The sequence below is a fragment of the Capra hircus genome, chromosome 7 (genome assembly GCF_001704415.2).
Source record: "Capra hircus breed San Clemente chromosome 7, ASM170441v1, whole genome shotgun sequence".
NCBI lineage: Eukaryota > Metazoa > Chordata > Mammalia > Artiodactyla > Bovidae > Capra > Capra hircus.
In genome coordinates this window covers 102384415-102411283 of record NC_030814.1, presented here as the reverse complement: position 1 = coordinate 102411283, position 26869 = coordinate 102384415, and the positions used below count along the sequence as shown (strand labels likewise).

Sequence of the window (26869 nt, the reverse complement as noted above, 5' to 3'; positions counted from 1 at the left end):
TTCTTTCACAACAAATTTATTTGCTGATCTTTCACACTGAGCCTTGATAGACATGCAAGAGGAGGAATTTGGGGGCCCTACAGCCTCAGGACCCACCAAGCTCCCGGGCATCACCAGATCAAGGCACTTTCCCAATAATTAGGAGAAACCTGGGACCCCAACAACCCAAGGCCTATGTGTCACAGCCACAGGCTGATGCCCTGAGCATGCCCTGAGCACCCACATGCAAAGAACAGTCCCAAGCTGGCCAATCCTGGGCCCAAATCCCACCTGAGACTGGCCATGCCTAACCCACCCACCTCTCTCAAATACCCTGGTGACCCAAGCTGAGGTGAGGGTGGCCAGGAGGGGCGCTCAGCTGCCACCCCCTTGCTCACCCCAAATCAAGTTCCCAGCCTGCCCAGTAGCAGCACGAGGTTTGGCACATAGTAGGCAAGTGTTTGTTGAATGACTGAGCGAGCGGCAATGAAGGACGCCAGCACTGAGGGAGGCCTCATGGAGCTTCTGAAGTTCGACAGTGAGGGCTTGAAGCCCCTGGACTAGAGCCAGATCTTGGAACCTCTGCCCGGCCAGCTGCATTTCTTTGGTTTAGGGGGCAACCTGAAGCCAAGGATCAGAACAAGCCTCCCCCACCCCTCCACGCTCTTAAGTCTGGCCTAGACACATCTACTGAAGGCCTCCTTTGTTCCAGGTAACTTGTGGGGTTCTCCAAGCCACAAACACAAAAGATCTAAAATTCAAAACTGTTTTTTAAGCACGATGAACACCCATCAAGGCCTCACCTCTTGACTGCATTGTGCTTCTGAGCTTACAAAGCTGGTTTGTCAGGTCCAGCCTCACAGTAGCCCTTGTATACAGAATGGGGTGAGGGGTCGCTATACTGATGGGCACACAGAGCTCAGAGCAGGGGGCAGCTTACCCAGGGATGCCCAGGAGAAGTTGACAGGAAGAGACGTGGAAATCACAGCAGCTACCTTATAGCAGACAGTAAACACCCATCAAATGGATGAGCCTCAACATAGCTTGAAATTCTTTCAGAGTCAAGGTGTCATTTTAGAGGGGGAGTAACAAGACCAAGAACATAACTGCCAAGGTTTCTGGTTGGAGCTATTGCTGGGATCCTGTGGACCACTCCCCCAAAGCTGTAACTCTATGGGGACCTGGCAGAAGGAGAAAGGGACCCCCCATTCCTACAAATGCCCTTCACCCCCCCATATCTCATTTAACCCCCCACATCAGCCCTGGAGGGTGGGCTGATGGCCCCAGTTTGCAGACAGGGAAGCAGAGGCCTGGAGAGGGGAGAACGGAGCCCAGGTCCTGGGTCTGGGTCCTCTCCCTGGTGCCCTGAAGACCCCCTGGGCTGCCCGCTAATCTGCCTTCTTGGTCTTCTTCTTCCTGGAGCCCTCACTCAGCTCCTCTTTGGACTTGGCGGGCAGGGGCGAGTGTGGGGAGCCAGGCCCGCTGCCACCCTGGGATCCACCATGGTTGTTATGGTGATGGTCGCCCCCCGAGGCTGACCCAAACAGCACAGGGCAGACGTAGGCTTCCAGGACATCAAAGGGGGAACTGTGGGAGTGGGTGGCCGTCAGGAACACCTGAGGTGGGATGACAGAGGGACAGGAGACAGTGAGAGAGCCAGTGGGAGGGTGAGGCAGAAGCAGATTGGCGGGGGCGGGGATAGAGAGAGAAGGTCAAACGGTCAAGGACAGAGGGAGCCTAGACTCAGATTTCTGGCGGCATGCACCCCCAGGAAGGTGATCAACTATCCTGCCTTTTCCAGGATGCAAAGATTTTGGTGCTTAAAATCCCAGCCACACCGGAACAGTTGGTTGCCTTTTCCCCAGGAATATTCCCCGCCACCACGCGCACACCTGGGCTCAGAGAGGAGCTATGCTTGGTCTGGGGTCACTCACTCCCTTCCTCTGTTCAGTGTGGTCCCCTCCTAGGGAGCCAGCAATGAAGTTCCCCAGCTCCACGGGGCAGGGAATGGTGTGTGGCCCTGAAAGACCTTTCCTGAGTAGGAAGTGACTCCAACTAGCACCGTTCCTGGTCCAGCCCGCTCTCCATGCCCAAGGCACAGGCCCCATACTCCAAACGACTCCTACTCTCCTGCTTCCATCTTGGCCTTATGGGACCCTTTGCCTGGGAGACCTTGTTCTGCTCACTCTCACCCCCACCTGCTGGACCCTGGTCTTCTCATACCCTGCTCTCAGGCATGAACCTGCTAACAAGCTCCCCCCGCCCCCCGACCTCGACCTTAGGGCTGTCCTTTCCCCAGACCCCCTCAAGGGTATCAGCCTAAGTTTCCCATCCTCAGCCCAGGAAGCATGGGTCAGCATTAGCCAGGACAGGAGGACTTACCTTACACGATACCATGAACATGGTGAAGATGAAGATGAGGCTGGCTTTGGACACCGGGAGCCAGCGGGTCTGCTGGAGGGTGAAGAGGATGGCTCCGTACAGGCTGGCCTTGGTGGGGCTGCATGGGGTGGCTCTGGTTATCTGGAGGGTCTACATGGCTCAGGGCTTTGTTCCTCTGGCCCAGAGCCCCTTCTCCACCCGCCCCTGCTATGCCCAGCTCCCACCCCAACTTCTCCAGGGTGCATGGTGGGAAGATGCCCATGTGACGTGGACGAGGTGGTGCCTCCCTGGGCAGTAAAGAGCCAACTCGGTGCAAAGAGAGCTCTCTCCTCTGGCCTGCTCCTGAGAGGTCCCCACGAAGTTCTGCCTGATCAGAATGTCTGTTCACCTGGGGACTCTGGGTCACACCAGATGATAACGATGTGATTTAGGGTGGGGTCTAGGGCCACATGGTATCAGCTGAACCTCTGGAGGGACTGGAGACTGAGGTTGGCCATCCAGGGTGTCAGTTAGGTCCGTGTGACCAAGCTCCAGGAAAACTCCTGAACACCAGGGCCTGAGGGAACACTACTGGTTGGTAATCTTAAATACACACAGTCACACGTGGATACTGGGAGCAACAGGTGCTATCCACACAGCTCCTTGGAGAGGGGACAGTTGGAAGCTTGCACCTGGTCTCTCCCTTGTGCCTTTTGCCTTTGCCAGTTTTAATCTGTTCCCTTTGACTCTAATAAACTATAACCCTAAGTATAACAGCTTGGCCAAGTTCTATGCCTCTTCCTAGCAAATCATCACACCTGAGAGTGGCCTTGGGGACTCCTGAACAATGCATCCCCTGGAATGTGAGATTTTAACACACAATTTTTATTGATTTTCCTTTTCTTCTTTGAAGAATAGGCTTCCGATATTTTGACTTGCCCGTGAGCTGAGTGTGTGGACACATCTCTCATGAGGATAAAATGAGATAATATCATGTTTTGCAACCTATGACATGGGAGGTAGTTTTCACTGGCTTATGTTGTTGATGTTCAGTTGCTAAATTGTGTCCAACTCTTTGCAATCCCATGGACTGCTGCAGCACGCCAGGCTCCTCTGTGCTTCACTGTCTCCCGGAGTCTGCTCAAACTTATGGCCATTGAGTCAGTGATGCCATCCAACCATCTCGTCCTCTGTCATCCCCTTCTCCTCCTGCCTTCAATCTTTCCCAGCATCAGGGTCTTTCCAATGAGTCAGCTCTTCACATCAGGTGGCCAAAGTATGGAGCTTCAGCTTCAGCCTCAGTCCTTCCAGTGAATATTCAGGGTTGATTTCCTTTCCGATTTAGGACTGGTTTGATCTCCCTGAAGTCCAAGGGATTCTCAAGAGTGTTCTCCAGCACCACAGTTCAAAAGCATCATTGGCACACGAGTGAGTCTTTTAATATTGTCGTATTTTAATGACAACAGCTTTATGGAAGAAAATTTAACTAGCCTGATCCTTTCAGGTCTTTTAAAAACGTATTAGACTTAATGCCTCATGTGGGTCATGGGTTGAGTACTGTATATGACCACCTGGTCTTACCCTTTGTTCTCCACCTAACCCCAGCCACACCCCCCACCACACCCTCATTTCCCATCCAAAATCTGTACCCTGGCCCTGAAGAACCAGACAGAATGTTTTTTGACTTGATAGTTGGCAGAAGCACTAGCCTCTGTCCAGAGTCTCCTTCTTTGCCAGAAAACTCCTCCTCAATCTTCAAACCCCATTTCATGGGAGATGAAGGAGTGTCTTATCTCCCTGAAGCTCTGCCTACCCCCTCAGTAGTGTCAAGGCTCTGCCTCTGAGGTTCCCCAGCCATGTCCTCTGGAAGCTTCTGGAAGGAGAATCAGGGGACCAAGGCTTCTAAGTTACCAGAGTATCCAACCCAGGGTCGGGCCCAGGGAGTTGGGAGGATGGGATACTCACAAGGACATGTGCAGAATCTCGTTGGCTTCTGGCTTCCAGACCCCTCGGAGCAGCTGCTCAAGGTTGGACATGAGGGTGACACCAGAGCCTATGGGATAGGGTACTTCTGAACAAGCCTGCCACCCCCAGCTTCCCTTTCTTCTTGGCTGAATTCCCAAGCAAGAAGTTTCTGGAGTCTTCTCCAGAGGAATATTGAGCCTAAGGTGTTGCAGGTGAGGAAACTAAGGCCAAGAAGGGACAGCCTTCCCAAGGATCACAAGGCATATTCAGAGCAAAACCAGCATGGAGTAAGGGGGGGGGGGTCATATCCCACCTGCAAGATATGTCTTGATCAGATCTGGATTGTCTGCCCTGATGTTTTCAATCCAGGACCTTGAACTGTCCAAGAGGCTTCCAGAGGGCTCCCCACCCCCAGCCTCTCTCCCGCCTTGGGTTTCTGAGCTTTCAACCTTTCTTGAGCCATTTGCCCTCTGGAAGGCATGTTATACCCTTGGGGACTTTTCTCTTTAGAACAGGCTTCCTAGAGAGACAATAAGGAGACCCATATCAAGATTTTTGGTTGAATTTCTAGAAGAATCTTCCCATTTACTCCAAATGTATTGGCTAAAGAGGCTTAGACACTCACTGAAGGAGTGGTTGTGCCAACTGGGGTGCCCAATATGTACCACTGGACCAGGAGTTTGCTTCTGGGGTGTCTTTGCCCCAAAGAGTCTTTTGGCAATATTTTATTTCACCACTGGGGAGGGAGCTGCTACTGGCAGCTAGTGGGTTGAAGCCAGAGATGCTGCTCAACACCCTGTAACATGCAGGACAGCCCCCGCCACAGCGTGATCCAGCCCTGGCGTCAAAGGTGCTGTAGGACACTGGCTCGCTGGCGGGCACTCCCAGGCATTTGGGAGTGCCCACCTTGGTTGGCAGGAAATGGGAATGCAGAGCTTAGTGGTGTTCAGCACCTGCTCAAGCCTTCTCTGCCTGCCTCCTCATCACTCCCTGGCCCACTGCTGCAACCATCACTGCTGAATTGTCTGTTTCTCCTTTAACTTTCCTTGGTTTTTGCTTTACGTGTTTTGGTGCTCTGTTTTTAGGTGCATATATGTTTAAAATGGTTATATCGTCCTAGTGGGTTGACCCACCATTATAAACTGTCCCTATGTAATTTTAGCAACTTTTTGTTTTGGTCAAAATGTCTATCTTGGTCTGCCTCTTAGCATAGATAGAGGAGGGGGAAAGGGGGGACTTCAAAATAGTTTTGAATGTGAATGTTGAGTTCAGAGGACCAGGTGTCAAACCCCATCTGTGCCCCCACAGCCACATGACCTTGGGCAAGTCATTTTATTCCCCTCCTCAGCAGAAAGGGATGATGCTAACTTTCTGCTAAAGAAGGTCAAGTAAGATGCACAGTAAGCCCAACTCAAAACTTACCCTGGATTGGGGATCGTAACCTAGAGTCTATGAACCCAGAGAGGAAACAGAATTACATTTTCATTTCCACGTCCTTCACTGAAACACAGCCTTTCCTTTTATCATGAAGGGAGGCAACTACCTTGGCAGGATTTGCGAGTCTACGACTGTCATCAACAGAACTCACGGATTTTTTTTCTTTTCACATTCTCATTGTTGCAGATGGTTTCAAATACTATTTGTGCTCAACGCTGCTTCAAGAACATGAGACTTATTAGAAGCCAGTGGAAGGTCTGCTATTTAATCAATAGTAAATATGCATAAAGGGCTTCCCACGTGGCTCAGTGGTAAAGAATCCACCAGCCAATGCAGGAGACACAAGTTTGATCCTTCGATTGGGAGGATCCCCTGGAGAAGGAAACAGCAACCTACTCCAGGATTCTTGCCTGGGGAATCCCATGGACAGAGGAGCCTGGTGGGTTATGGTCCACGGGATTAAAAAAGGGTCAGACATGACTGAGTGACTAAATAACAAACAGCAATAACAAATAGGCCTAAAACCACTAAAGCCTATTTTAAAACACTTTATAACTACTTTAAAATAATAGGTTTCCTTTATTCTCCTATACATGTTATGTTATGCACTTAGGAAAATATAAAAAGGCCTGTAGGCTTTACGGGGCTGACAAAAGGGCCACAGTCCACAAAGCTTAACAGGGGTATGATTTCCTCTCTATGAGGCACTTGACAAAATCTGGAGACATTTCTGGTTGTTGCACTGGTGGTAGGTGCTACAGGCATCCAGTGGGTGGAGGCCAGGGACGTGCTCAACACCCTACAATGCACAGGACGGCCTCCACACATAGAAGGGTCCAGCCCCCCATGTGAGCAGGGCCGCAGCTGAGAAAGCCTTCTCCAGAGGCATTAGCGATCATGGTTTCATTGTCCTATTTACTTTTTTAAAAGAAAATCTCTGCTGAATTTGTTACAATACTGCTTCTATTGTTTAAGTTCCGGTTTTCTGGTCCCAAGACATACGGGGTCTTAGCTCCCTTACAGGACAGGCTAAGACGGCTGATAACGGCCACTGAGAAGGGGCTCTCAGCGGGCTGACTTCCCTTTGCTCTGGTTATGGTCCTGTTTACCTTTGACCCAGCCGGTGGCGATCATGACGAACCACCCGTGGTGGTAGTGGTGATGGGCGTGATGGATGCCCACGGCGATCTTGCGAACTCTCACCACCTCCTTCATGGCCACAAAGATGAGTTTCACTGGCAGGAAGCAGACACACTTGTAAAAGAGGTCCAGGGGGCAGAAGAAAATCAAGTACCTTTGGGGAGAGAACGCCAAGCATCAGGGGGGAGATAGACCCTGGGGGCCCCCCGGAGACGAGGTTGTGTCCAGACTCAGGACAGCTGGGCGGAGAGGGTGGTGAGTCAGGGCTGATTGTGGAGGTTTGGCTGGCGGGTCCTAATTCCTCCCACCTCCCGGGTGGTGGGATCGCCCTGCCCGCCTGCTCTGCTCTCCCACATCCCGTGACCCGTGACGCTCACCAGACCGCTGAGGCCAGCAGGATGCTGGAGTTGTTGCTGAAGTAGTCGATCACGGGCTCCCCAAGGAGCAGATCAGCCAGGATGTAACTCCCAAAGCAATGCAGCATGGCACACAGCCAGGACGCCATGGGGTGGTGCCGGGACAGCTCAACTGCTCCTGAGGGGCACGGGGGTGTCCCCACCATCACCAGGGTGCTGAGGGAATGCTTCACCATCATGCCCTCTGACCAGCCGGTCCTAATTCAGCCGCCTTCTCAGAGTGTCCGCCCAAAGCCTTGCAGTTCGTCCATTTACAGAGGAAGAACCAAGGCTCAGAGAGACTGTACACGTGTCTGAGATCACACAGAGAGAAGGCAGAACCAGGTCGGGGCTCTCGATAATAATTAAAGATTATCTGATGATAATTAAAACAAATCATATTTAGCAGGTGTTCCTGATAGCTCAGTTGGTAAAGAATCCACCTACAATGCGGGAGACCCGGGTTTGATCCTTGGGTTGGGAAGATCCCCTGGAGAAGGGAAAGGCTACCCACTCCAGTATTCCGGCCTGGAGAATTCCATGGACTGTAAAGTCCACGGGGTCGCAAAGAGTCGGACACGACTGAGCTACCTTCACTTTCTCTTTCATATTTAGCCAGCATTCCTGGGTCAGAGCTGGTGATGGTGGTGGTTTACTCATTAAGTTGTGTCCGACTCGTGTGATCCCACAAACTGTAGCCCATCAGGCTCCTCTGTCCACGGGATTTTCCAGTCAAGAATACTGGACGGGGCTGCCATTTTCTTCAATGAGGGATCTTTCTGACCCAGGGATCAAACCCGGGTCTCCTGCATCGCAGGCAGATTCTTTACCACTGAGCTATCAGGGAAGCCCTCTCAGACACTGGGTTTCCGTGTTTGTAGGAAGGACTCATTAAATCCTCATTGGTGGCTGCAGCCAAGTGATCACTGTTATTGTCCTGCCCAAGGAGACTGAAGCTTGTTTTGTGTCGCTTGGCCATGCCTCCCGGCTCATGAGGTCTTAGTTCCCTGACCAGGGGTTGAACCCGTGGCCCCTGCAGCGGAAGCGCGGAGTCTTAACCACTGGGCCACCAGGGAATTATGAGGAAACTAAAGCTTGAAGAGGGCAACGCGCAGCTGAGAACGTCTGATGCAGCCTTGGGCGGATGCCAAGATCCCCGTAAGCCTACACCTGTACCTTTGGTCTTTCCTTATTTTAAAGAAAAAAAAAGTGGGTGTGGTAAAATATACATAAACTGTGTCACTTTACCCATTTTAAGGGTACGGTTCAGTAGCGTTAAGCACATCTATGTTATTGCACAACCATCCCCATCATTCATATTGATAGCTTTTTCACCTGGCAAAACTGAAACTCTGGCCCATCACACATTAACTCCCCATTCCCCCTTCATTCTGGCCCCTGACCCCCACCACTCTTCTTTCCATCTCTGTGAACTTGACTACTCTAGAGACCTCAAGCGAGTGGAATCATACAGCATCTGCCGCTTTGGTGACTGGGTCCTTTCATTTTGCATAAAATCCTCAAGGGTCATCCATGTCATGGGATGTGTCAGAGTTTTCTTCCTGTTTAAGAATGAATAATATTTCCTCGAATGTGTCTACCACATTCTGCATATCCATTCATCTGTCGGTGGACATTTGGGTTGCTTACATCCTTTAGCTGTTATCAATATGGCAGCTAAGAACAAGAGCGTACGAATATCTGTGAGTTCCTGCTTCAATTCTTTGGGGCATAATTCCAGATGTGGATTTGCTGGATCAAAGATTAATTCCATTTTTAACTTTTTGAGAAACTTTCGCACTATTTTCCACAGCAGGCACCCCATTTTACATTCCCACCAGCAATGCACAAGGGTTCCAACTTCTCCACCTCCTGGGTAACACTTACTGTTTTGTTTTTGAGGAATAGCTATCTTGATGGGTGTGAGGTGGTATCCCATTGTGGTTTTGATTGGCATTTCCCTAATGACTAGTGATACTGAGTTCTTTTTTCAAATACTTATTGGTCTTTTTTTTTTTTCTTCTCTGCACCACATTGTTTTAAATATTTTCACTTATTTATTTGGCTGCACTGGGTCTTAGTTGCAGCATGTGTATCTAGCTCCCTTACCAGGAATTGAATCCAGACCACTGGATTGGGAGCATGGAGTCTCAGCCACTGGACCAGTAGGGAAGATCCTTATTGGTCATTACAATATCTTCTTTGCAGAAATGTCTATTCAAGTCCTTTGTGCATTTTTTAAAAAACTGGGTTGTCCCTCTGTTGTTGAGTTGTGCTCTTATGGAGAATGTTGATTGGCTTTGACTGGCCCCAGATAGGAAGGTACAGAAGAAATTTGAAAGGAGAATCTGAAGTCTTGCTTCCAAGTCTCATCTTATTGGTAGAGTGCCATCAGGGCAGAGGGAAGTCACCAGATACTGGTACCAAGACGGACAGTGCAGGCATGCCCAAGTGTGTGGAAGGGTACAGAAAGAGCAATGAGCAGAGCTGCATAAGGGAGTCCTTGAATATAGAATTATACTGACAGAGTGAGGAGGGAGAGAGAGCAACCCTATTAGCATCACAGAAGGAACAAAGACACAAAGCAAAACTGGCCAAGCACAGATGCCACTTCTTCCAGGAAGGCTTCCTTGCTCTACTGAGCCAGTCACTCCTCAGGACTTCTACTACCCTGTGGACTCCACTCTGTTGGTACTTTATGCAATTTTTTCACATCAAATAAGAGAAAGGAGCTTAGTGGTTGCTTAGGGATGGAGGGGTGGAGAAGGCAGTGGCACCCCACTCCAGTACGCTTGCTTGGAAAATCTCATGGGCAGAGGAGCCTGAAAGGCTGCAGTCCATGGAGTCGCTGAGGGTTGGACACGACTGAGTGACTTCACTTTCACTTTTCACTTTCATGCACTGGAGAAGGAAATGGCAACGCACTCCAGTGTTCTTGCCTGGAGAATCCCAGGGACGGGGGAGCCTGGTGGGTTGCCGTCTATGGGGTCACACAGAGTCGGACATGACTGAAGTGACTTAGCAGCATTCAACCCAAGAAAGAAAATGTGAAACAATGGACTTACTTACCAAATAGAAATAGGGACCCCACCCCTAAGGAAGATGGCTTAGTGCATTAGTTTCCACCTTGACTGTACATCAGGATTACCTGGGGACTTTACAAACACCTGATCCCTCTGCCCCAGCCAAGTGTCTCGGTTGGTGGGTCTGGGGTGTGGCTGGGCTTGTGGATTTTTTAACGCTCTTGAGTGATTCCTCTGTGCAACATAGTAGAGCGCACAGAGATAGGGGAATGAGCTGGTCCATGTCCTGACATCCTGCAGCCGGGATAACCCCAAACCTTCCAGCCAAGGCTGAGAGGTTGGGCTCCCAAGAACAATGGTTTTCAAACTGTGTTCCTGGGAACCGCGAGGGTTTGCAGGAGGAAAGGTGAAATCAAGTGGGTATGCTGGAGTTGAAATGGAGCACAATGTCATTTACTGCTTCATCTCAGACTTCGGCATAAGGTTTTGTTTGAAAAGGAGAATCTGGTATTCACATAGTCATGCATGCAAATGTTCATAGCAGTTTTTATTTGTAAACAACGTAAATGGCTTCAATGGGTGAATGGATAAACAAACCCTGGTATATCTGTACCATGGAATATTATCCAATAATGAAACAGGAATGAACCAGGGATGCAAAAACTATCCGAGCAGATCTCAAGAGTATAATGCTTAGTGAAAACTGCCAATCTCAGGTTATGTACTGTATAATTCCATTTATATAACATTCTCCATGGGATAAAACCATAGTGATGAGTGGCAGAGAGCAGATCAGTGGTTACCAGGGGTTAGGCTTCTAAAGGAGATCCAATTATAGGGGGAGTCCCTGATAGCTCAGTTGGTAGAGAATCTGCCTGCAGTGCAGGAGACCCTGGTTTGATTCCTGGGTCAGGAAGATCTGCTGAAAAAGGGATAGGCTACCCACTGCAGTATTTTTGGACTTCCCTTGTGGCTCAGCTGGTAAAGAATCTGCATGCAACGCGGCAGACCTGGGTTTGATCCCTGGGTTGCAGTATTCTGGCCTGGAGACACAACTAAGCGACTCTCACTTTTTTTTCACAAGGGAGTTTTCATGGGATGTCAGAACCATTCTATACCCTGACTGTGGTGGTGGTTACTCAAATCTACACATGTGATAAAATTTCAAAGGACTATATTTTTTTAAAGTGCAAGGAAAAACACCTGAATAAAGTCTATAGTAGGTGTTAATGGTATAATACTGGTGTCAATCTCCAGTTTTTTTATTTTTTTAATATGTATTTGGTTGTGTCTGATCATAGCTGTGTACACAGGATCTTTCACTGTGGTTAGCCAGTGGGGTTAGCTGTGGGGCACAGCCTTAATTGCCCTGTGTCATGTAGGACCTTAGTTCCCTGACCTGGGATTGAACCTGCATGCTCTGCATAGGAAGACAGATTCTTAACCACTGGACTACTGGGAAGTCCCAATTTTCAGCTTTTTTTTTTTTTTTCTCCCCATAATGAGCTATCATTAGGTAAGATGTTATCATTGGATGAAGCTGGGGAAGCTGGAAACTCTTTGCTTCATTTTTGCAACTTCTGGAAATTCCCTGGTGGTACAGCAGTTAGGGGAGCTTCCCAGGTGGCGCTAGTGGTAAAGAACCCACCTTCCTGGAGAATCCCATGGACAGAGGAGCCTGGTGGGCTACAGTCCATAGGGTCGTAAAGAGTCAGACACAGCTGAAGCGACTTAGCACAGCACAGCATAGCGGTCAGACTTGGTGCTTTCACTGTGGAGCGTGCAGTCCCTGATAAGGGAACTAAGAGCCTGCAAGCTGTGTGGCATAGGCACAATAAATAATAAATTACTTATGAGTCTTGAACTTTTTCAAGATAAAAGCTATTTTAAGATCCCAAATTAAAATGAAGGTGTGGGGGTCTAGTTCTTTAAAACCACGTTTACGAAACCACTAGAGGTACAAGACTGAAGAGTATTAGTCAAACTGCACACTTCGTACTACCCACTGAAAGTCTTGCAGATCTTTTGAAATAGTTCAGTTCTATCTTTATACAGTTATTGTCATAATCTTCCAGTCACCTCCCCAACTTGGAACTCAGGTGTCTTCTGGTGTCTTCTTGATTCCTTCCCTCCCCCACTAGCTTCATTTTCCAGAGAATGAATTTAGAATGAAGTTGTAAGACACAGTTACTTAGCTCTCACAGCCGGAGGTGGTACCAATGACTGTCTTAATTATTTATCTTGTAAACTTTATTTTAAAATTTATTGAAGTATAGTTGATTTATAAGGTTGTGTTCATTCCTGCTGTACAACAAAGTGATTCAGCTATGCATACGTACCCATTCCTTTTCATACCCTTTCCCATTATGGTTTGTCATAGGATACTGAATATAGTTGCCTGTGCTATATGGGAGGACCTTGTTAGTTATCCATTATATATAGAGAGATATTCATCTCCTACAGTTTGCATCTGTTTATCCCCAATTCCCATTCTTTCCCTCCCCCACCACCCCAGCAACCACAAGTCTGCTCTCTATGGGTGTCTTTTCTGTTTTGTAGCTAACTTTATCCGTGTCATATTTTAGATTCCATGTATAAGTGATATCACATGCTATTTGTCTTTTTCATTCTGACTTACTTCACTTAGCATGATAATCTCTGCTGCTAAGTCACTTCAGTCGTGTCTGACTCTATGTGACCCCATAGACAAGGACGGCAGCCCACCAGGCTCCCCCCTTCCCTGAGATTCTCCAGGCAAGAACATTGGAGTGGGTTGCCATTTCCTTCTCCAATGCATGAAAGCAAAAAGGGAAAGTGAAGTCGCTCAGTTGTATCCAACCCTCAGTGACCCCATGGACTGCAGCCCACCAAGCTCCTCCATCCATGGGACTTTCCCAGCAAGAGTACTGGAGTGGGATGCTCTAGGTCCATCCATATTGCTGAAAATGGCATGATTTCATTCTTTTTTACAGCTGAGTAGTATTCCCCAGTAGCTCTCTTCAAATAGTTTACTTAAATCCAATGAACACGCCACTCAATGTGGATGCGAGATAACAAGGTTACAATATATGATCTGTTAATCAAGAGACTAATCAAAAGATATAATCAGTCCAGCTCTGGGGATTTTGAAGGGAAAGCTTCTCTTTATATCTAGAGATTGGATGACTTTTGTCTCTAAATTGTCAAATCTAGGACTTCCCTGGTGGTCCAGTGGTTACGAATCTGTCTTCCAGATGAGGGTTCAGTCCCTGGTCAGGGAACTAAGATCCCACATGCCTTGAAGTAATTAAGCCTGTGTGTTGTGACTACTGGGCCTGCAGGTCACAACTAGAGAGAAGCCCGTGTGCTGCCACTAGAGAAGCCTGCATGCTATAGTGAAGACCCCATGCAGCCAAAGAGATAAAAACATATGAAAATTTAAAATGGTCAAATCTGAAAGCTTGACCTCTTTAGGCCATGTACCCAAATCACTGCAGATGGTGACTGCAGCCATGAAATTAAAAGACGCTTACTCCTTGGAAGGAAAGTCATGACCAACCTAGACAGCATATTCAAAAGCAGAGACATTACTTTGCCAACTAAGGTCCGTCTAGTCAAGGCTATGGTTTTTCCTGTGGTCATGTATGGATGTGAGAGTTGGACTGTGAAGAAGGCTGAGCACCGAAGAATTGATGCTTTTGAACTGTGGTGTTGGAGAAGACTCTTGAGAGTCCCTTGGACTACAAGGAGATCCAACCAGCCCATTCTGAAGGAGATCAGCCCTGGGATTTCTTTGGAGGGAATGATGCTAAAGCTGAAACTCCAGTACTTGGCCACCTCATGCAAAGAGCTGACTCACTGGAAAAGACTCTGATGCTGGGAGGGATTGAGGGCAGGAGGATAAGGAGACGACAGAGGATGAGATGGCTGGATGGCATCACGGACTCGATGGACTTGAGTTTGAGTGAACTCCAGGAGTTGGTGATGGACAGGAGGCCTGGCGTGCTGCGATTCATGGGGTCACAAAGAGTCGGACACGACTGAGCGACTGAACTGAAGTGAACTAAGTGTGAAGCTATTGATATAAGTAACTATAGGCTATTGATACACTCAACACGTTGCATGCATGTGCGCTAAGTTACTCAATCATATTCAACTTTGTGCAACTCTACAGACTGCAGCCCACCAGGTTCCTTTGTTCATAGAATTCTACAGAGAAGAATACTGGAGTGGGTTGCTGTGCCCTCCTCCAGGGATTCTTCCCAACCCAGGGATTGAACTCGTATCTCTTACATCTCCTGCGTTGGCAGGCAGGTTCTTTACCACTGCCACCTGGGAAGCACCCCAACAAGTTGACTTGATCTTAATCCTTCGGTGAGTACAAGGACCTTATCCATCTTATCTGCTGCTGAACCCTCCATCCCAGCCTCCTCCCTTCCTCCATGCTGGGCACTGTCCTGATACATGGTAGCTAATAATAATTGTGAGTGAAAGAACTCCTGTCCACCTAGAGCTTACATTCTAGCAAATGTGCACTGAACACTCTTAAGAATTGCAATTATGTTGGGCACTTTTAGTTACATTATAACAACCTCCCCTGCTCTCTTTACTTACTGAGTTCCTTGTTTTAATTTAGTTACTGCTGTATCCTAGGCAAATACATACCTTCATAGCATCCTCAAGGCTTCAGCCTCAGACCCCAGGCTTTCCACCCCAGATAACATAGGGATTGATATCCCTACCTACAGTGAGTTACAGGAGGGAACAGTACTCCCCTCCCCGCTCAAGTTCATGTCCATCAGAACCTCAGAAAGTGATCTCATTTGAAATGGGGTCTTTGCAGATGCGATTAAGGTAAGGATCTCAAGATGAGATCATACTGGAGCATCTGGGTTTGTCCTGAATCCAATGAGTATTCTAGAAAAAGGCAGAAAAGGAGCCACAGACACAGATAAGAAGGTGTCGTGAGTTAAACCCACAAAGAGATATGTTTCCACAAATCACAAAGAGGTAAGTCCTAACCCCTGGTGTCTGTGAATGGGGCCTTATTTGGAAATACAGTCTTTGCAGATGTAATTAATTTAAGGTGAAATGATTATGTTGGTCTCAATACAGTGTCTGGTGTTCCTGATAAGAGGAGATGGATCACAGTGGGGAAGGCTGTATAAACAAGGAGGCAGAGATCGCAGTGATGCAGCTGGAAGTCATGGAACTTCAAGGACGCTAGCCACCTCCGGAAGCTTTGCCTAAGCTTCCTTCCTAGAACCATCAGCGAGAGGATGACCCTGCTGACACCCTGATTTTGGATTTCCAGCTTCCAGAATTGCTAGACAATACATTTCTGTTGTAAGCCACCCGGTTTGTGGTTCTTCATTATGGCAGCCAAAGGAAATTTATACAAAAAGCCAGATGAGGGGGATTCCCTGATGGTCTAGCAGTTAAAACTCCATGCTTCCAATGCACGGGGTGCAGGTTTGATCCTTGGTCGGGAAACCAACATCCTACATGCCACATGACCAAAAAAATAAATACAATAAGAATAATAAAATAATTTTTTAAAAAGCCATATGAGGTCAGAGGCAAAGATTGGAGTGATGTGTGATGTGAGTACAAGCCAAAGCATGCCAAGGATGGCTGGAAGACACCAGAAACCACAAGAGGAGCATGAATGGTTCCTCTCCTGAAGCTTCTAGGAGCCAGACACCTTGACTTTGGACTCGAGACTTCAGAACATGGAAAGCATAAATGTCGGTCGTTTCAAGCCCTCTAGTTTGTGGTCATTCATTGCGGCAGCCCTAGGAAACTAACATAGCACGTGACAGACGAGGCAACAGATCCTGAGTGGCTGTCTGAATATCAGCCAGGCTTCAGTGAGGATTTATGAGTTCTGACCATGTGCCAGGCTCTTGCTAGGCACTAGAGAGGCAGCCATGAGCAACAGTTGGTTCAGGGGTTACCTTTATGGGGTCCGTAGTCTGATCGGGAGGCAAAATGGTTAAATAATCCCACAAAGGGAGGTCAAAACTCATAAGGGAGAGGCACATGGTGCTTTGAAGGGTTTAATTCAGCAACTGTCTTAACTGAGGAGGTCACACTTCATTTAGGTAGCAGTGCTTAAGCTGAGATCTGAACAATGAGCAAGGATTTCCTAGAGGATGAGGGGTGGAAGTGAGAAGATGATCCAGGCAAAGGGAGCACATGGGAGAAGGTCAGAAGGGGAGAGAGGGAAGCTGAGAGCAAGGGGACACTCGGCACAAGATACAGTGTTCAGGGAACTTCCCTGGGGGTCCAGTGGGTAAGACTTCTCCTTCCAACGCAGGGGTTGTGGGTTCGATCCCTGGTCAGGATCTAAGATCCCACATGCCTCTCAGCCAAAAAACCAAAGCATAAAACACAGAAGCAATATTGTAACAAGTTCAATAAAGACTTAAAAATTGGTCCACATCAAAAACATCTTAGAAACAATGAAACAAACACACCCGCACAACCGGAACAATACACTGCCAGCATCCAAACCTCTTTCCCAGGTCCTCTGTCTAGTGCTCTAAGCTCATGTTGGGGAAAGAGACACGAAATTCACTCTGCTCTATAGAAGGAGCTGCCTTCTTTTCAGATCAGTCAACCTCAGAGAGAAGGCTGGGGAGGAGGAATATCGGCCTCTCCTCCAGAGGAAAAGAGCCCGAGTTTCCCTTGTACGTACACAGTTGGGAGGATCAATAGGCAGAACCAGCTGAGAGGCAATTTGGCAACACTGAGGAAATGAGTCACCTGTGAGTCACTTGGCCCCAGCAATTCCATTCCTCACTATTTGCCCAAGAGAGAAGCTCAAGCACGTGAACCAAGAGACACGGGGTCGGGGCGCATTTCACCGCCACACTGACAGCAGGGGAAAAGCAGAGTCTGCTGATTCTTGGTGAGGGGCAAGTCACCCCAAGGGCTTCCCGGGTGGTGCTAGAGGCAAAGAATCCACCTGCCCGTGCAGGAGACCCCAGAGACGTGGGCTTGATCCCTGGGTCAGGAAGAGCCCCCCTCCCCGGAGTCGGAAATGGCAACCCACTCCAGTATTCTTGCCTGGCAGATCCCATGGACAGAGGAGCCGAGCGGGCTACAGTCCATGGGGCAGCAAAGAGTCAGACACGACTGAGTGAGTGAACACAGGGTCACACAAAATGGAATATGGCAGAGTAGTTATGTTTAGTGGACTAGGAGCTTCCCTGGTGGTCCAGTTGTTAAGAATTCACCCGCCAATGCAGGGGGCAAGGGTTCAATCCCCAGTCTGAGAAGCTTCCACATGCCAAGCCTGTGTGCCACAGCTACGGACCCCGCACACCTCGAGCCTGGGTCCTGCTACAAGTGAAGCCCCCACAGTGAGAAGCCCAGCACCTCAACGGAGGGTAGCCTCCCTGCTCACTGCAGCTGGTGAGCTTGCCTGCAGCAACAAAGATTCAGTGCAGCCAAAAATAGACAAATCAATAAATCTTAAAAACACAAATGAACCAGAGTTAGGGAATTCCCTGGTGGTCCAGGGGTTAGGACTCCAATCCCACGCTGGGAAACTAAGATCCTGCAAGCCGTGTGACGCGGCCAAAACAAACAGCAGCAACACACTAGATCCAGACCTGAGCTCTGCAGCCTCAGCGTTGCTGGCGTGTGAGGCTGGATCACTCTCTGCTGTGGTGGGGCCCATCCTGTGCACTGCGGGATTCAAGGAGCATCCCGGGCCTCATCTCACTGGATGCTGATAGCCCACCCCCAGTCTGAAGAAAGAGATGGAAACTCACTCCAGTATCCCTGCCTGGGAAATCCCATGGACGGAGGAGCCTGGCGGGCTATAATCTATAGGGTCGCAAAGAGTCAGACACTTCTAGTGTGGTGGGGACTAAACCACCACCTCACCCTGGTTGTGCCAACCAAAAATGTTTCCAGATATTGCCAAACATCCCCAGAGGACAGATCTGGCTGAGAATCCCTGCTCTAGATGCCTCAATACTGACAAATCCCATAAGGCTGCTGCTGAATAAAAAAGTTAGGTTGCAAAATGATATGTTTATGTATATTCTAGGTATAATATATATGTAAAACAACACAAGCTGCTCCGCGCAGTTCATAGACATATGCACATTGGTGAAGGTATACATACAGGCATGGGAATAATATAGGCTGATTTTAGGGCAGTGATCATATCTAGAAGACTCCTCAGAGTCCCTTGGACAGCAAGATCAAACCACTGAATCCTAAAGGAAATCAACTCTGAATATTCATCGGAAGGACTGATGCTGAAGCTGAAGCTCCAATCCTCTGGCCACCTGAAGCGAACAGCTGACTCACTGGAAAAGACCCTGATGCTGGAAAAGACTGAAGGCAAGAGGAGAAGCAGGTGACAGAGGATGAGATGGTTGGATAGCATCACTGACTGAATGGACAAGAATTTGGGGAAACTCCGGGAGATGGTGAAGGACAGGGAAGCCTGGCTTGCTGCAATCCATGGGGTCACAAAGAGTCGACTTAGCGACTGAACGACAACAATTTATCTGGAGAGGGAAAGAGGGGAAGGGAGGGGACTGGCTCTGTCACTATTTAAAAAAAAACAAAAAACAAAAAAATCTGAAGCAAATCTATGTTCACATCTGGTAAATGTGTAGTGAACACAGGGGTATCTGTGTCATACATATTCTGTATGTTTGAAATATTTCATCATCAAAACTAGAAAAAAAAACCACAAGGGTCCACCTAAAAGTTGATAAGCAAGAAGGACTTGGGGTGCTCTCCTGCCTTACCACACCAAGCCCCCTGGGGGGCCCCCACGGCCTGCCCCCTCCCCAATGGTTGTGAACGGGGACCCAGGAACAGGAGGTCTCACAGCCTAGCGTGGGGCACCACGCGGTTTTATGCACAGCAACCCACCAATAGGTTCTAGAAGACTCTCAAAAGGTCGTGTTCACAGAAGCGCTATTCACAATTGCCAAAAGGCGAAAACCACCCAAATGTCCATCAACAGATGACCGAGCAAACTAAACGTGGTCCATCCTCACGACGGAAAATACTACTCAGCCTTAGAAAGAACTGAAGCACTCACAGGAGCTACAACAGGGGCGGATCCTGAAAACACGCCACGTGGAAGAGGCCGGGCTCAACAGGGCACTCGCTGTGCGGCCCCACTGGCGTGAGGCGTCCGGAAAAGGAAAAGCCATCGAGACAGAGCGCAGATTACTGGTTGGCAGCGGCTGAGGAGCGGGGTGGGGAACGACTGCTCACAGGGACCGGAGTTCGCTTTTCAAGCGATGAAGATGGTTCTTGAGCTTGTACGTTCCATACGCGTGCACGCCCTGTTGCTTCAGCCGTGTCCAGCTCTTTGCACCCCCACGGACTGCAGCCCGCCAGACTCCTTGTCCATGGGATTCTCCAGGCAAGAATACTGGAGTGGACTGTCATTCCCTTCTCCTGGGGGTTTTCCCAACCCAGGGATCGAACTCGAGTCTCCTGCACTGCAGGTGGATTCTTTACCGCTGAGCCACCGGGGAAGGCCCACATTCCGCTTTACCCTCTGAGCCACCAGGGAAGTCCACATTCCACACAGGTGGGCTCATATAATATGGCCCTTTCCATCTGGCTTCTTTCACTGAGCTCAGCATTTTCAAGGGGAATACTCATTTCCACTGCTGTACTGTATCCCATCATAGGAACAGATCACAAGCTGTTTATCCATTTTCTGGCACATATTAATACATACTATAATCAGAAACCTGCCTCATAAAAGTCGTTTCAGATTAAATCAGCAACACGCTTCCCTTTCTCTTTACACCCTCATTGACTAACCACATGTTCTTGGACAAACCATCTTTTTTTTCCCCCAGCTCTTTCCTTCTGTCAGGTGGGAACCCTAATCCCTTCTTTGCCTAACTCCTATCAGGGGTTGGAATCAAATTTTCCCTCCTCCATCTCACCCTGAAGTCACAAGCCCAAAGTACATCCTCTCTGCACCTACTAAGCTCCTCCATTATGAAGCCCAGTGCCCTCTTCTCTCCTCCGGGCATCTATTTAAAAGCTGCCAGCTGAGATTTAATCCTTGGGAGCAGCTGGTGGGTCCTATAGGGGCTGGGTCAGGTGAGGCCCCCATGCTTAGCAGAAATGGATACCTCTGCAACTAAAAATAACCCCCAGGGGTTGAATTCTTTCCAGGATCTTTCCTTTGCCTGCTGGGACGATAAGGTGGGGTGGGGGTGTGGGGAGCTTGGGTTTGCAGGAACTCCGTAGGCTCCTCACTATGGGGGAAGCCTGGTAGAAAGTCACACGTCTGGGGTTTGGCTCTGCGGCTCACTCTCCAGTGGATTTGGGCAAATGACCACCACCACCCCCTCTCACCTCCAGCCTGTTTCCTCTTTTGTCAAAGGGAGAATGAGAGCATTCCCTTCACTGAGTTATGCTGATGATTCAATGCTGTTTATTATCATCATTATGCTTTTTTAAAAAAATTGAAGGGCATTCCCTTGGCAGTCCAGTGGTTAGGATCCTGTGCTTTCGCTACCAAGGGCCTAGATCAGGGAACTAAGATCTTACGAGCCATGTAGTGTGGCCAAAAAAGTAATAAAATTGAACTGTAGTATCTTGATTTACAATATCATGTTAATTTCAGAAAAATAGCAAAGTGATTCAGCTATATATACATAAATACATACTTTTTTCAGATTCTTTTCCATTATAGATTATTATTAGATATTGAATATAGTTCCCTGTGCTATACAGCAAACCTTTGTTGTTTATCTATTTTATATACAGCAATATGTATCTGTGGCTTCCCTGGAGACTCAGTAGTAAAGAATCTGCCCGCCAGTGCAGGAGATGCAAGAGACACGGGTTCGATCCCTGGGTGGGCAAGATCACCTCGAGAAGGAAATGGCAATCCATTCCAGTATTCTTGCCTAGGAAATCTCATGAACAGAGGAGCATGAAGGCCTACAGTCCAAAGGGTCACAAAAGAGTCAGACGTGACTTAGTGACTAAACCACAGCAATGGGTATCTGTTACCCCCATACCCCTATTTTATACTTCCCCTTTCTGCTTGGGCAATCACAATTTTGTTTTCTAAGTCTGTGAGCTTTTTATCAGTTTCACTACTCTCCTAGAAACCCTAGAAAGACAGGATGAGTCTCCCCATTACCACAGGAGAAGACTGGGGCTGGTGGGGACAGTCTGCCCTGAGGATCCACAGCAAGGCAGTGGTGGAGAAACTGTCCCCCTGGCTCTTTCCCTTTGCCATGCTTCATTCTAATTCCTTTTGCTGGGTCTTAGAGCAGCACCAGGAAGCAGAAAAATGTGGGTTTCAATTCCAGGTCTGCCACCAAAGCACTCCCCTCTCAATGGGTGAGCTCTGGCGGCTCACTCCCCATCTGGGCCTCGATATAGTCATCTGTAGAATGGGGATGCCGTCTAGAGCAACCAACTGTCGCTGTTTGCTTGGGCTGAGGGGTTTCTGGGGTTTTGGATGCCTGTCTTGGGCAAACCTGGGTGAGGTGGTCACCCAGGGCTATTACTCATTTCAAAGGGCTATTATTCATTTCATTTGTGAAAGATGAAAAGAAATTAAGCTTAGTGCTTAGCAATTATGTGAAGGTTATTTCTGGAACTGGGCTGAAATGGAAAGCACCTGTGGGTGGAGACTTTAGTGGATGGACTGATGATAAAAATCAGATCTGCCTAAGGAAGAAGCACTGATTCTGACCCTGTTTCTGATCTGTGATGGGCTCCACACATTCCCTCTCTGGGCGTTAGTGTCCTGTCTGTGGATGGCTGGGAAGTGCTAGAAGATTCCCCGGTGTACTTTTTTTTTTTTTGCTGTACCAGGTCTTAGTTGCAGCATGCAGGATCTAGTTCCTGGACCAGGGATTGAATCCAGGCCACCTGCATTGGTAGCAAGGAGTCTTAACCACTGGATCACCAAGGGCGTCCCCACAGGGCACTCTTAGCACTGCTACCATTCTGTGCTATTTAGTGTGAGATCCAAACATGGGAGGTGTGCTCACAGAGTTTCTCTAAGACAAGTCTCCCTCCCCCAAGCATTTGTGCTCAGCTTTCTTCCTCACTTGTGGTTCTCTTGAGCTCCTCCCACTAATTTTTAAATGCTCAAACTGCAACGAAGATGTCCTTCAATAGGTGAATAATTAAACCGTGGAACAGTCATGCCATGGAGTATTCAGCACTAAAAAGAAATGGGCTATCAAGCCACAGAAAGACACAGAGGAGCTTTAAATGCATATTGCTAAGTGAAAGAAGCCAGTCTGAAAAGGCTACATAGTGTATAACTGCAACTTTGTGACATTCTGGGAAAGGCAGACGTATAGAGACAGTAAAAAGAGCAGGGGCTGTCAGGGATTTGGGGAGAAGAGGCAGGAGAGATGAATAGGCGAGCTTGTGGCATTTTTAGGTTAGTGAGGCATTTCTGTGCAATACTACAATGATGGATGTTGTTGTTTTAGTCACAGAAAGTATTGTCTGACTCTTTCCAACTCCATGAACTGTGGCCTGCCAGGCTCCTCTGTCCATGGGATTTTCCAGGCAAGAAAATGGAGTGGGTGGCTATTTCCTTCTCAGGGGATCTGCCTGACCCAGGCATCGAGCCCACTTCTCCTGCATTGGCAGGCAGATTCTTTACCACTGAGCCAGCAGGGAGGCCCCATAATGATGCACAAATGTCACTATATGTTTGTCAAAATCCATAAAATGTACAACACAAAGGAACCCTTATGTCAACTACAGACCAGTTGATAATGATGTTGATAATGCACTACAATGATGCTAAGAGGGCAATAATGATGCTGACAATAATGCTTGTTCATCAGCTATAACAAATGCTCCCCTCTGGTGCAGAACCTTAATGGGAGGCATGGCTGTGTGTGGAGGAGGTAGTCAGCCTATATGGAAAACTACTTTCATTTTTTTGTTGTGGATCTGAAACTGCTCTAAAAAAATTGTCTATGAATTAAAAAAAAAAAAAAGAATGAAGATATTCAAACAGCTAACATATAAACATGGTTGCAAAGGAAGCTGCAAATCATATTTCTAGCTTCCCTTGGAAAATTAGTTCTGCTAGTTCCAGCCCCAATCAGATGGCGATGCACGTGGCTGGATCTCACCTGGGGACTGTCCTCACCTGGCTGTCTTTCTGCTTTCTATATGTGACCTGCCAGGCCCTTGGAAGCACGGGAGTTTAAGACTCAGTCTAGATTTACGATTCTTAACTGGAGGTAACTGTGCCCCTCTAAAGGGACACTGGCAATATCTGGGGACGTTTTTGGTTGTCACAATTGGGGTATGCTGCTGGCTTCTAGTGGGTCAAGCTAGGGATGCTGTGAAACATCCTGAAACTCACAGGATGGCCCCCACCACAGAGGATGATCTGGCTCTAACTGTCACTAGTGTTGAGGTTGGGAAACACTGGTGCAGAAAACTGGAACTTAAAATATTGATGCTGGTACCATCCGCTGCAAGTCTGATTTTCATGATGGAGGGGTACTCCCTGCACAATGAGAATCTTCAAAGCTCTCCAGGTGACTCTAATGTGTGGTCACACTTGAGAACCACTAGTCTGGAAGGCTCTTTGCGTGGATCAGGTCTTAAAGTAGCCACTGACTGTTATTCAGTCATTCCCTCATCCCTTCAGTCATGCAGCCAGCACCCACAACTTCCTCCTCTCTTCTGGCCTAGAGCTAGGAGTCTTAGAGGTGACTCAGATTCGGCCCTCCCTGCCCTATTGAGCTCCAGGTTCTTTCAGTCCATCATTTCTCAAATGTTAGTAAGCTTGCAGGGATCCTGTTCAAATGCAGAGTCTGTTTCAGTAGGTCTGAGTGGGGAGCTTGGCATTCTGCTTTTCTTAACCCAGGGGTCACAGATGCTGTTCACCTGAGGACCACACGTTGTGCTTCATCCTCATTCAGGATTCTCATGGAAGTCTGACCCAGAAAATGCCTGCAGCCCAGGAAACACATTGCCTCATGCCTTACAAATCATTCTACTACCTCTCACAAGTGCCTTAGACCTGACCACTGACCAAATTCTCTACAGATCTTCATAAGAGCCAGGTAAGGGGATCCAGATTATTGTACCAATGAGCCCATTTCACAGATGAGCAAACTGATGCTCATGTAAGCAAAACAACCTGCCTGGTGTTTACTCACTGCTAAAGGCAGAACTGGCTTCCAGTTTGAAGATTATTCCTTAACAGATTGGCTCTCGGGTTCACAAAATTCCTAGGGGCCCATGCATTCTCTAGCTGGCCCTGCAAACAGCACTCAGACTGCGAAGAAACCTTTACAGAGGCTTAGCAAGGACACCAAACTGGAGGGCTAACAGCTAAGCCCAATGCCTCCCTTTTCTAAGGGTAGGCAAGTCCTCCAGAAAAATTGTAGTCATTTTTGGGGTCCAGCAGACCTGGGTTGGAATCCCAAGGCTGTCATCTACCAGCTATGGGACCACAGATTCATTGCATATGTAAATTAGTTTGGCCTCTATTTCCTCAGCATCCCTAGGGGAGGAGAGCTTGAAACAGGAGCATGCCAGGTCTCTATCCCAGACTTTCTGATTCAGTTGGCCTGGAGTAGAGATGAGATAGGGGAAGGAGGGCCCCCAGGAGCCTCTAAGGCACCCTTTCAACCTTCAAGAACCTTCAGGCTCCAGCACTTCAAGTCCAGAAGATTTATTTTGTGACTCCAGCAGGAATGTCTCAATCCCTACTGCATGCTCCCAGCCAGCCCAGAGACTGCTTTCCTTCCAGACACTTGTGTCCTACATCACTACCGGGCTCCTGCCCTACACAATTTTAGATCCCCCAATGTGTGCTAGGTTCTGTACTTGCCCAAGAGACCTGGTATGAGCCACCAGAAATTCATCTGCAGACAGGAAATACAGCCCTGTGTTCCGGCTAAGACAACACAAAGCTTATTTTGCTTTGCAAAGTAACTGCTTTCCAAAAGCGCTCATAAAGAAATAGGCTCTGGCATGTGGACAAGCTAAAATAGAACAGAAACACTCCGCAGGCAGAGTATGATCCTATTTGCATAAGACTGTGCATTTACGCCCATAACGACAGGGGTATAAATGCAGAGAAGTGAGGTCTGGAAGGCAGCCACAACATCGACTGTAATTATCTCTTTTTTCTTTAGGCTTTTCAATTTGATTTTTCTCTTTAATGTACACTAGCACCTATCTTTATCATCTTAAAAAAAAAGAAAAGAAAAGCTATTTCTGAGAGGATACAGGGGTAATTTACATCTAAGTGGGAGAAAAGATCACAAAGTTTCAGGTGATTGGTCTTTTTTCTAAATCTAAAATTCTATTGTCCCTTTAGTTTGCTGTTGTGCTAGAGTTATTAAAATAGGAGGAGATGAATAAGAAACACTCCCTAAGCCTTGTATAAAAATAGGCTGCATTCTAAGGAGGCCATTTACCGTTACTGAAAAAAAAAAAAAAATCCAAGACTCTGGGTCTTCCCCCAGCGATTCTCCAAAAGGGTCTGGAGCTGGTGGGAGGAGGCTGACCCCAAATTACCCTGCCCTACAGCCGGTCCAGCTCAGTAAGTGGACAGGATCCGGGCCAGAGCTGGAAGAATTCCCGCTGGGCTCCAAGATCCGGCACAGCCTCGGCCCAAGCAAAGGGAGAAGAGGTTGCCCCAGAGCCACAGCAGGGAAGCGACATCGGTGTCACTTTCTCTGAACCTGATCACAGCCCCCAGCACTGCCGGCCCTTATATAGACACTCAGCTGCGGCTTTGGCTCCGGCGCCAAGGGCAAGGAGAGAGGTCAGGGCTGCAGGCAGCCAGGACTTGTGACCTGGCCAGCAGAGCCGACCCCCGCCTGCGCCCTCACCACGACCTAGCCCCTCGCCCAAGTTCATGAGACCCTCTCCTGCCAGGATCCCTGACCTTCTCTCTCCCCGCATCCTCCCCAGCACCTGTTCCCCACTCCTCTGAACAATCACGTTCCTCTCCTGCATCTGCTTCCCCTCCCCCAGCCCCACAATCCCAGGGGCTTCTCTCCTTGCCTTCGCTCACATCTGTCCCTTCTGCCTGCCCCCACGATACCAGAACCTGCCGGCGTCCCCGAACCGACCCGTGGGACTGCTTCCTCACGATCCAGGCCTTTCCCCTCCTCCAGACCCCTGGGTTTCCTGCCGTCTCCCGCCCCGTAATGCCAGCCCTCTTCAGCACCCCGGCGCTGGCTCACCTGGCTCATACTTGAGGTAGAGGATGGAGACGATGAAGTAGCTAAGGTCGAAAACAGGGAAGAGGGGCACCCGCGAGAAGCTGAGCGCAAGCTCGCCCAGGCTCAGCGCCGAGAGCAGCTCCATGGCGCCCACCGGGTCCCACCCCAGCCCCCAGCCCAGTGCGTCCCGTCGCTGGCAACTGCGCCCCCGCCGCTGGACCCGCCCCCGCCCGCCAGGCGCCGCCCCAACCCGGCCCCCGCGGGAGAGGAGGAGCGACCGCTGGCCTCCGGGCGGGTCGTGGGACCGTCCTGTCCCACGGAGCTCGGTCGGTCCAGCATCCCACACTCTGTCTCTCGAGCCATCATGACCCGATTCAGCCCAGCCCGGGGGGAGTGG

The 26869-nt window shown here is 48.7% G+C and overlaps 1 protein-coding gene across 1 annotated transcript; it reads right to left on the bottom strand.

Annotated features, from left to right (window-relative positions):
- TMEM38A (transmembrane protein 38A) lies at positions 1-26698 on the bottom strand. The gene is made up of 6 exons (XM_013965020.2): positions 26494-26698; positions 7260-7416; positions 6852-7036; positions 4306-4393; positions 2362-2479; positions 1-1595 (listed from the first exon to the last, which is right to left on the bottom strand). The coding sequence occupies exons 1-6, from the start codon at positions 26615-26617 to the stop codon at positions 1368-1370; spliced, it is 900 nt and encodes a 299-aa protein (XP_013820474.1). The 5' UTR covers positions 26618-26698; the 3' UTR covers positions 1-1367.

Coding starts and splice junctions, on each gene's coding strand:
- TMEM38A (XM_013965020.2), bottom strand. CDS start 26,617: ATGGAGCTGCTCTCGGCGCTGAGCCTGGGCGAGCTTGCGCTCAGCTTC. Junction 7,417..26,493: donor CTACCTCAAGTATGAGCCAG/GTGAGCCAGCGC, acceptor CGTGCCCCTCAG/GAGCAGTTGAGCTGTCCCGG. Junction 1,596..2,361: donor TGTTCATGGTATCGTGTAAG/GTAAGTCCTCCT, acceptor ATCCCACCTCAG/GTGTTCCTGACGGCCACCCA.